The following is an 11,186-nucleotide window of genomic DNA, read 5'->3' on the forward strand; positions in this document are numbered from 1 at the left end:
GATCCTTCTTCTGAATGTTGTGTAATTCATTTTTAAGTTGAATGACTCGTGAGCGATTTGTAGGTTGAAGTCGCTGCTCGAGTGTAGTCCAAACTTCGTGGGCGGTTTGGAGAGAGAGAACGTAGGGAAGCACGGATGAGGAGATAGTGGAAAGAAGGGCAGATACCAAATTTCTGTCAATAAGTTTCCACAGATTGTGTTCTTTCTTGGAAGACTCCGGAGGGCAAGCTGTGATTCCGGTGAGATGACCTCCGAATCCATTTGCAGTGAAATGTTGTTGCAGTTGCAGCCTCCATATTGCGTAGTTGTCAGTGTTCAATTGTGTGGACACCAAGTTCTTGGTGTTGGAGATCAAGAACTTAAGGGGTGCAGGGATGACGAATTCAGCGAGAGCCTCGGAGATGTCCGAAGTCGTCCGGTGCGAGGTGGCTGAATTTTGGTCGGCCATGGAGTTTAGATCTGAGCCGTGAAGCGACGATGCTCTGATACCATGAAGACGTTTGAAGATTACAGAAAACAGAGTTCTTGCCTTAGGCAAGAAGACGGAGAAGAGAAAAGCAGAACAGACAGAGAGAACTAGAAAAAGTATATTGTTATTAATGTTTGTAGTACAGGAGATGATATATATAGACTTAAGTAAAGCAAGAAAGTACAAGAGATAGATGACGTGGACAGTACTTTAACAAAGGGCGCCTCGAATCTACTTTCGCTCCCGCACTCTAACATAAGACACACTCGTTCTACAAACAATTACACGTAATCTATTTATACACATTATTGATATGTGCTCTTATTGTATTTTTTTAACATAAAATCTTGATCATTATCTATAAAAAAGGGATCACTGATGAAGAGTGCTCATGATATTATCTTATAAATTTAGTCAAAACTCTATTCCCTTCTATTCTCCCGAGCATTCTTTGTATATGAATATAGTTCTAATTTGACTCACCTTTTAACTCTCCCTCTCTGGAGTAATTATTGTGACCGGACATCGAATACGTCCAGAGACCAATAACAAAATGTCACATCACTTGGGTGCTCGTTATCGAGCACTCGGTATCGCTCGATATTTGTCCGGATTTACCGTTTATCCGGACGTAATAACTTTCCCTCCGTCTAAGAGTTCAGCTTGATCTATACTTTAGGAAAATTTTTAAATCCAATCCCTTTTCTCGCTTTACCTTAGTCTCGATCCTAATCTATATTACAGCCTTAGTATAACTCCACACAAAACATTGGATCAACCAAATATACTAATTAATTTATATACTTAGTAAGTAATCAATGATTAGAAAATAATCCTAATTTAATTAGAGATTATTTTAAGTTCTTAATTTTAAACTAGTCTAATTATTTACAAATCAATTAATTAATATATTTTGCAGCTAAATTAATTAAATAAGTTTAATAGCTCAAACTTTGAACCATCTAGATATTGCCTGCTTTGGTTTGACGGTTCAAAATTCTGCTCCATTGGTATAACTTTTCAGAAGATCACACATCACATGAGTCCTCCGATACAAGCCTGTTTAATTTTAAAAGTATTAACGAAACTCCAACTATTACATCAAAATGTGGCTCAACGTTTAAATGTTCAACTTGATTTTCATAAGGTTTCAAAATCTTCACCACTTAAAATAACTGACGTCCTCGTCATTTTCTTTAACCCATAATTTTCTATTAGACGAATAGGATTCTAAAGATAAGATATAATCTTTCGGCTATTATATTGCTCTAATACTATTTGTAAAAGCTCAAACTCTCAAACATCAAGATATTGTCCATTTTGATCTAATAACTTACGGTTTTTCTTTTAAGAGTATAACTTCCTAGAAGATCGTCCATCCCACAAGTGCTCCGATGCAAACACGCTTTACTTTGAAATTTCTAATGAAACTATTACGTTAAAAATTGTCTTTAAGTTTAAGCGTTCAACTACGATTTTTTCATAAGGGTTTCTCAATCAGTAATTAATGAATGATTATGATTAAACTTAATACAATTAATTATTACCTAAATTTTGATTAAGATGATAAAGGATCACTGAAAGTTTGATTATGTCGATTAAAAATAAGATAATTACTTAATGTTATCGATGTCCTTTGCATTAAATAATTAACTAATTATTGGATTGCATCTTTTAGCCTTCCTGAATTAAACAGACATTAGGCCAGAAAATTAATTACAACTTTTTTTTTTTAATTTTTACTACTCATGATTAAAGAATTAATAAACATTTTTTCTCATAAAAGTATAAAACTCCTAATTAAAAAAAACAATGAATTCTTAATTCTACTTAAAGAGAAATTATTATGTAGGGACACCGAACGTCGTCCAGAGACTAATCAAAATGCGCCACGTCACCCCCTCCTCGGAACCCGGCTCCGTACTGCTCGGCACCGCAGCTCCGTACCGCTTTATACTGCTAATGTGACGTATTCTGATTGGTCTCCGGACAATAAACTGCATTCGGCGTCCGCACAGAATAATTTCTCCTCAACGCCGGCCCAGTGTGAAACCACACCTATCTTGATATGAAAATGTTGAATCTTTCCATGAAGCAAATTCCCTCCTTGCTGCTCCTGTTTCCCCAACAAGAGCAACATCCTTCTTGATAGCTCCTTCCCAACTTTTTTAATCAAAATTTAATATCATTTGTGACACTAATGATTTTATTTTATTTGTGCAAATACTTCCGTGGTTGAGATAACCAGAAGACTTTGTTTCCTCATAGGCTTTCATTCTTTTTTTAAATCCAAATGAAATGTCCTCCAGGCTTTCATAGTTTATATAGAGTCAAAATGGTGAGCTCGGAAGCAGGGTGCTTTGTTGTTCTTCTCCTGCCTGAGCTTCTGTGCTCTTTCCTTTGCCTTCACCCGTTTCTCCTTCAACAGGTATGAACAATAGGGGAATAAGAAATCTATCTTCTTCTTCATTTTCGATTTCTGGATTTTGTTTATTTGTCTATGTTCTTGCTTTGATTCTTATATTACGCTTTCAGGTTTTGGTTAATGAGTGATGAATGTTTTTACAACTATGCATTATCTCTATGAGCAGCTTCCTATCTCGTCTTACCGTTCTATCTTTCTCAAGTGGCCATTGTATGTTGAGCTATTATTCTGTGCGAACACCGGACGGTTCTCCGGTCCGGTTAAACGCTAGGTACCCCGATGGCGGGATGCATTTTAATCGGCTCTGGACACCGTCAAAACTCCGCACAGAATAATAAATCCTCTATCTGACATGATTGAAGCACTAGGGGCTAGGGCTAAATTTGTGCACAAGATGCTAATGAATGAGCAAATATTAACCCAAAAGTTTTAGGTAAATGAGCAGAGGTCACTAGTAGCAACTCAACTTTTATATTGCTTGGTTGATGTTAGATTATTATATACTCCAATGTGATCTGGGATGGAATCAACCTTAGTTTTCAGAAGAGGCAAGTGACAAATTTATAAAAAAATATATAAGGGTGTAAAAATAATTTATTTTTGCACATAATCGTTTTTCACAGACTTGTTTGTGATTGTTAGAAAAGTTCAACATAATCGGATAAAAATAAAGAGAGGCCAAGAAGCTTTCCGATTTCTAAAGGAGCAAATTGTATGAAAAAAAGTCGGTTGAGGGTAAAAAATAAAATTCAGAAGTGACAAATTACAAATAACCTTTACTATATTAAAAGTTTAAAATTTTTCCAATAATATTTGTTTTTTCTACTTGATTGTCTTGGATCTATTGCTTTCTTCCTAATGATCAGCTTTAGTTCATTCTGTTTTTATTACTTAGTGATTGCTATCTATATCCATTCTAAGCTAAGAGCAAAATAAAATATTATTTAATCTGTTCTTACAGGACACCCTAAACTCTAAAGTTATCGAACAAGAAGAAATCTGGCAGATTGTGCAGTTGAGGTTGAGGAGCTTTGGTTAGTTAATTATTTTAATTTTGGTCTTTAAACTTCTTAAGCTACCTTGAGCTTTGCCTTAAATATTTTCCTTTAAATTTCACAGGTGGAGGGCTTTGGATTTTGCATCTTTGAAGCGCAGCTCTATATCATTTTTCAATGAAGAAAAGCCTGAGACCACAGCTTCACGTTGGGCCAGGGCTCGAACAAGGGCTGCAAAGGTAATGACAGAAACAAAATTATTATTATTGATGTGAAATCTTTCAAGAATTGTGTTCTTATGCATTCTCTTTCAAACTGACCTTGATTTAATTGTTCGCTCTTGTAATCCTTGCAGGTTGGTAAGGGCTTGTCAAAAAGTGATAAAGCTCAAAAACTAGCATTGCAGCACTGGCTAGAAGCTGTGAGCTTTCTATATATTTCTATATGATTTTTTTTTTTTTTTTTTTATGTTGGATAAGCAAGACTTGAGATACAACAACCTTGAATAGTTTTACTCTAAACTTAGGTTTCTGTTAGACCGGCCCCTAGTGGGCTGGTCCAGTCGACCCCTTCTAAAGGGCCGGTTCATGTTTATAGGAGAAGGGGCGGCGGCAAGAGGGAGAGAGAGAGAGAGATGGGGTGGGGTCCATTTGATTTCAAATTCAAATTTAGAACCAAAGGAGAGGGCGGCAAGGGCCTTTAGGTCTTTTTGTCTTGTTGTTTTAATTGTATTTTTTAAAAAAATATATATAATATAACAGTGTCACTGAACTAGGTATTTGCCAATTATAAAGAGTTTGAATGATCATATTGTCCTATTACTAAAAACGATCAGATCCAAAGTTCCAGACAAGTTTAACTGGTTTAGATCCCATATTGCAATGTTGTTGTTGTTGTTTTAATTGTATTTTTTTTTCTAATTGTATGCCTTAAGTATGGGAGGAGGATTAGGGTTAGGGTTATATTTGTTTATTGGGTTTTTGTGAGGGTTCTTCTTGATGTCTTGGGCTCTAGACTCATCTAGAGATTTAGAGAGAACGATCTTCCTCTCGAATTGAGGATCAATTGTATCTTTGCTTTCGTTGTTTCTGTTAGTTCTCTCTTTTGCAATCCAATTACAATTTGGAGAGTTCTCCACCAAATTTTGTGCGATTCTATTGCTGTTTTCTCTATTCTTGTTAGGATTAACTTGAAATATTCAAGCATTTCCTATTAGATTCTTTTTGAAATCTTATCCTTCTGCTTATATTAATTTAGTTTATGGTTAAACGAAGTCAAGTCCCATTTGAAATATAACAAGTAATCAACAATATAGATAGTGACTATACAGGGTATGTTGTAGTTGATAAACTCTCTACTACATTCAACCATTTTAGTTGACGTAAATTTCTTCTTTACTGCACCCATGATTAATCTTTTGATATTTACTGCAATGTTCTACAGATCGATCCAAGGCATCGATATGGGCACAATTTGCAGTTCTACTATGAAGTCTGGTTTGAAAGTGAGAGCACTCAACCATTTTTTTACTGGTAAGTTTGTACACCTTGGGCTTTTATCTTCTTTCCAAATGTTTAAGGCTTCGTTTAGGACAGCTTTCTTGCTGCTTCTCAAAGTTGCTTTCTAATAAAAAAATTAAAATTTTTGTACTAGAAAGTAGTTTTTAGAAGCAGCAAGAAAGCCGTCCCAAATGAAGCCTAAATTTCCACCACACCACCTCACTACTGCTGGAATAATGAAGGTTGGATGTTGGATATGGTAAAGAATTTAGTCTCAAAAAATGCCCAAGAAGCATTCTTCAGCAACAGTGCATCAAATATCTTGGCCCGGTATGCTTCTGAAGTTTTCATATCTTGTAAGTTCCAGTAAAACTATTGTAATAAATTTTCTTTCCTGATCGAAAATATTTAGTTGGTAATACAGAAGGAGAGGAGCTTATGAAGTTACAATCAAGGATGGGAAACTTATTTATAAGCTAACTGAGTTGACTGTACATACTGCTGATGATGCAAAATGGATATTTGTTCTGAGCACTTCTGGAGCTTTATATGTGGGACAGGTATTCTATAAATCGAATTGGCTTAAAGTTGAAACTTGAGACATTTCAGCTTCGTTTGGGACCGCTTTCTTACTGCTTCTTAAAGCAGTTTTTTTAGTAAAAAATTAGTACAAAAATTTTAATTTGTCCTAGAAAGTAACTTTAAGAAGTAGTAAGAAAGCCATCCCAAATGAAACCTTCATTTGCATTTTTCTCTTATTCTTCCTCTTATTTTGTGAGCAGAAGAAAAAGGGCAAATTTCAGCACTCAAGTTTTCTAGCTGGGGGAGCTACAACTGCTGCTGGAAGGCTTGTTGTCAAGGATGGTTTCTTAAAGGTATCTGCTATAATTCAAGAACATAGAAGAAAGAAGATTAGCAACATATAACCGATAGAAAACACTTGTAGATCTCAAGTATTTCCTATCAATTTTCGGAAAACATCGAGAAAATTCTTCCAAACTCCAATGAAAATAAGGGAAAACAGTATATTTTATTGCAAAAATCAACTAACGTAAGAAAAACAAACAAGATACAAGTGATCCTTAATTCGAAAGGAGGATCAATCTCTCCCAATCTCTAGACGCCGCTAGAGCCCAAGACAAACTAAGAGATCTCAAATTTCAGCCAAATTCAAGATGTCCTAACCCTAGGAAAATAAACTATTTAATGCATACAAATCAAAAGGAAATCCCTAAATAATCCATACATTCAATTTTTCCTCTTAATTCACCCAATATTCTTTCCTATTTGGCTCCCAAAAACTTGTTGCTTGATCGGCTTCGCGGGAGAGGCGGAGAAGTTCCGCCTCTATTCGCCTGGGCCGGTCCCGTGTGGACCGGCTGGACCGGCCTAAGAATAACATAGTAGTTTTATCGGTTAACTTATAGTACTTTGTCTTTTACAGGCTATTTGGCCAAACAGCGGTCACTACCTCCCAACAGAAGAAAATTTTAAGGAGTTCATAAACTTCCTAGAAGAGAATAATGTAGACCTCACAAATGTTAAGGTATTCAATCCTCATTTCAACTACCATGAACTATTTAAATGTTGAATCCCTCTGCATTCTAATTTAATCATATCTTTTGTGTAATTTATGCAGACATGTTCAATTGATGAGGATGAACGTTCCCTTGATAATTCCTCATCATTTAAGATGTTTAGGAGTAAGGATACTATGATGACCATGGAAATAAATGAGGCAGAGAAGGATCAAATGGTGGTAGGGTTGGCTGAATCTACAAATACCATTGATACTGAAAAGTTTGCTAAAGAGAATGAATTTGATACAGGAATTATATTGACCAACCTCCATTGATTGAATCCAATGAGCCGCTCGCTCAAAAATGGAGTACTGGAGCTGGCCCTCGTATTGGTTTTATGTTAGAGTACTCTTCTGATATGCAATGTCAAGCACTTGAGCAGGTCAATCTTTCAGTTGCTGCTGCTCCTTCAACTTAGACTAAGACTCCAATCCCATCTCCCAGGCCTAGTCCTGGAGTGAGGGTTTCTCCACAACTGGAATAGATGTGCATTGATGTTCCTTGCTAACGCTTCCAAAACCCAAAAAAAGAGAACATGAAACTTCAACTACTACTACTGCATCTTTTGATTATAATCGCAAAGCAAAACAAACCATTGATATGAGTTGAGATTTATCAGAGATTGAAGAACAGCTGATAGAAAGATCATTGTGTCCTTACTGATGTCGAAGATTGCTTTCATAAACTTCTTATAATGTACAATTGTATAAAAGATCTGTTCATTGTTCATTTTCTTGTTCATGCTGTCAGATATGTAATTAGTTAACAATGCTTTTTTGTAGATAAAAAGGGATTGTAGATAAAAGAAGCATACAATAGCAAGTTCTTATTTTCCCCATGCTAAAATTTTTCTCATAGGGGCTATTTGGTTGGCTGTAAAGTAAATACAATATAAAATAAATGCAGTGTAAAGTGAATGCAATGCAAAGTAAATGCATGATAATATTTGGTTGTCTATAAAGTGAATGCATGATAATTATTTTTTCTGTTTAGTTAGGTGTATGTAAAGTAAAGTAAAAACAAAAGATGAGACATTCAATCGAGCACCTAGTGTGCCTATTCCCAAACCCTCCAATTTATAACTATAGAGGTTTTGATGGTGGCAACTGGGATAAAAAAATGCAACTTTGTGTAAAGTGGAGACCCCTTGATCTGCTACCAGCAGAAGGCCCTAACTGTGGCACTAAGCATACGAAGTTGAATGATTATGTAGAATCAAAGATTGAGCAGTTCAAGCAAAAAAATCTCATTATATCATCTCTTCAGAAATACTAAGGTTTCTGGATAAATGCTATTTTTATTTGAATGAAAGACAAATAGTCTTAGATCAAGCTTCATAACTTAATGTCCTACGCGTGCACCATTAAATGTTGCAGCTGTAAATTGAAGAGAGCTGCTTTTGATTGCTTTGTCAAGGGTTGCAAGAGAAGATTCCACATCCCATATGCATATCAGATACTAGAATATCGTTGAGATACTAAAACCTATCATGTTAGTTGTCCTATTCATGCTTCGAGGAGGTTACATTGTGATGAAATGGAGATAAATAAATCCAACAATGTATCAACCAATCCTTTAGTTTCATTAGACTATAATACATAATCTATCACAAAACGACCTCATGCAATTTGGATATCCTCATCTAATCTAAGCAAAGATTTGAGAATTCGTGGATCCAATCTCTTGAAAGACAAGAAGATGGAGCTTGCATCAGAACAATGAAGTGTCTCGTGACTATTTGAATGCAACGTTATGATTCACCTGTAAGCAACAACAAGGAATCAATAGTAAAAGAAATTGTGAGCCACTGAAGTGCAACGCTGCACCATTGGATCACCAACACTTGTTCACGCAGACAAAAAGCATCTATAAGCTTTTAAATATGAATGTTGTGCACATTCAAATGATAGTTACCCACATAATTGATTAATTCCAAATATTTTGGAATGCCCCCCTAAATGCATTGCTATATATGTCAATGCGTTACGCCACCAGATTCACGACATTCATACAAATTGATTAAAGGCGTCAATAAAGCCTAAAATAAAGTACTACATACTTGGTAGCAATAGTTACCTGCATAGCTAGTTGCATTTAAAAATGCAAAACACCCCCTCTCATGCATTAAAATACACATTCATATGCATCACATAATATGCATGCCTTTATAGGATACAGAGGGTTTCATTCAAGTAATATCAGGCACTATTCTATCTGCATACAAAAATACCACATGCTGCAACTACATAATATGCAAATGCAAAAAAAGCAAAATACATGAGCCGATGTACGTAATATATGCACATACATCACATACACCCACTACATACATATATCAATCATATAATACAAAATGCATGTAACAGCATATACCAACCGGGGCCCCGACGAGCGTGTCGTAGGTACACGGGTGACGTTTGAGGAAGCTACACAGATTGAGAAATAAATTTAGATACCAACCTGATCCTCTATCAGTAAATTGATATAGTCGACAAGATTCCATCAACAAAAACAAAATTGCTTATGAACATCTCAATGATGATTGTGTTGAATATTTATCTCAACTGGAGAGAATCCTATATTTTCCGATGCTTTCAAGCATCAACAAAATACAAATCTTTTAAAGTGACTACAACATAACCTTGATGATGGTCTTATTTAATGTTTATCTCAACCGGAGGAGACCCTATACTTTTGAGGCTTTCAAGTTTTAATAAAATACAAATCTTTAAAGTGACTACAACATCACCCTGATGATGATCGTGTTGACAAAAAATTTGAGGGGACCATAAATATATTTAATACATCCCAAATGACCATAAAAATTTAAAATTCTAAAATAACCACCCAATACCAGGATATTTAAAATGAAATTAATCATCAAATGCTTAAAGAAAAAATATCCATCCACTTTCCATAACCGTTTGCAGATATAGATAAATATACAAATTAGTTCAGCTCAAAAAATGCTAATGTCTAGTCGAGAATATAAATAAGATTCATTCTTAATATATCTCTTACCAATACAGACATGACACATATCCTCTAATCTATGGTTTCACCGTAAAATGGCATCACATTGGTGTTTTTGCCGTTAAATGGCCCCACAGGTAAATAGTCATGATTGAGACCCTTTCACTAGGTGGTTTTGCTGCAAAATGACATCATTATATTATGATTATGATCATAGCTCGTATGTTCTCCAACGGTGTTACATCATTAAGCAATGAATTAATAGGATATAATCGATTCGGCGCAAAGCCCTATGTCAGCTAAAGTGGATTCAATTTATCCCCTTTAGATAAGGGTGTCAATTTCAAGTCACGGGTCAGATTTGGGTTGAACTCGAAATTGACCTAACACTATTCAGTTCAACCTGAACCCATCTCATTTTTGTGAACGGGTTAGTTTTTTGGACCCAAACCAGACCCGCTTTAGGTTTGGGTCAACCCAAACCTGGCCCGAAAAGTGTTGTTCGACTTTGTTAGCTGTGACAAGAGTTCGCTGGCTGGATCGAAAGTTACAACAGTTTGATCGAAAGCAACGACGGGAGTTCGCTCGTAGTGAAAGAGTCGCCACCTCACTGGCTCCTTCGTTCTTGTTCGACTTTGCTCCTTGGATGACATTTACTTCCGGTCGGATCGAAAGTTACAACATTTTGATTTGAAGCAATGAAGGGAGTTCGCTCGCAGTGAAGGAATCGCCGCCTCACCAGCACCTTTGTTCATGTTCGACTTCAACCCTTGGGAAAACGTTCACTTCTGCTCAGATCAGAAGTTACAACATTTTGATCAGAAGCAATGATAGGAATCATGGGGGACAGTGCCTGTGTCTCACCTACGGGTAGGATTTTGCCTCTTAATTGTAGTAACGGTGCTGATTCTTTGGATACTTCAGATCGTTTTAGTGCTTCTTTACCTAAGGGTGATGATCCTATGACGAAATTTTTTGGTTTGCCTCTTGTTGATGTTCATATATTCATTCTTTTAATTGATGCTTTGATAGCTCACGTACCTTGTAATAAGAGGGATTATGAGGTTATACATGGTGACTGGTTAAATGATGACATTTCATCAGCTGCTGGGGAGGAATTTAATGAGAAATCATTAGACTCTAGAGACAAATTTGTTCTAATTATTACTCAAATTATTGATACTGTTTTTTTTTTTTTTTTAAGAAAAGAAGCATAAATAATGTAAAATCAAGAAGAAATGATTA

General features: G+C 35.7%; 1 protein-coding gene across 1 annotated transcript; it reads left to right on the plus strand.

Moving 5' to 3' along the window:
- The first annotated feature begins 2,804 nt into the window (after positions 1 to 2,804).
- Positions 2,805 to 7,386, plus strand: LOC110113837 (IQ domain-containing protein IQM1-like). Its single transcript, XM_028693851.1, has 13 exons — positions 2,805 to 2,897; positions 3,005 to 3,018; positions 3,875 to 3,928; positions 4,014 to 4,128; positions 4,245 to 4,310; positions 5,333 to 5,421; positions 5,631 to 5,718; positions 5,750 to 5,754; positions 5,816 to 5,948; positions 6,171 to 6,263; positions 6,833 to 6,934; positions 7,028 to 7,152; positions 7,218 to 7,386. Exons 1-13 carry the CDS (start codon positions 2,805 to 2,807, stop codon positions 7,384 to 7,386), a joined length of 1,146 nt encoding a protein of 381 aa, XP_028549684.1.
- The last annotated feature ends 3,800 nt before the right edge of the window (positions 7,387 to 11,186 follow it).

The sequence above is a fragment of the Dendrobium catenatum genome, unplaced genomic scaffold (genome assembly GCF_001605985.2).
Source record: "Dendrobium catenatum unplaced genomic scaffold, ASM160598v2 fragScaff_scaffold_370, whole genome shotgun sequence".
NCBI classification, from domain to species: Eukaryota; Viridiplantae; Streptophyta; class Magnoliopsida; order Asparagales; family Orchidaceae; genus Dendrobium; species Dendrobium catenatum.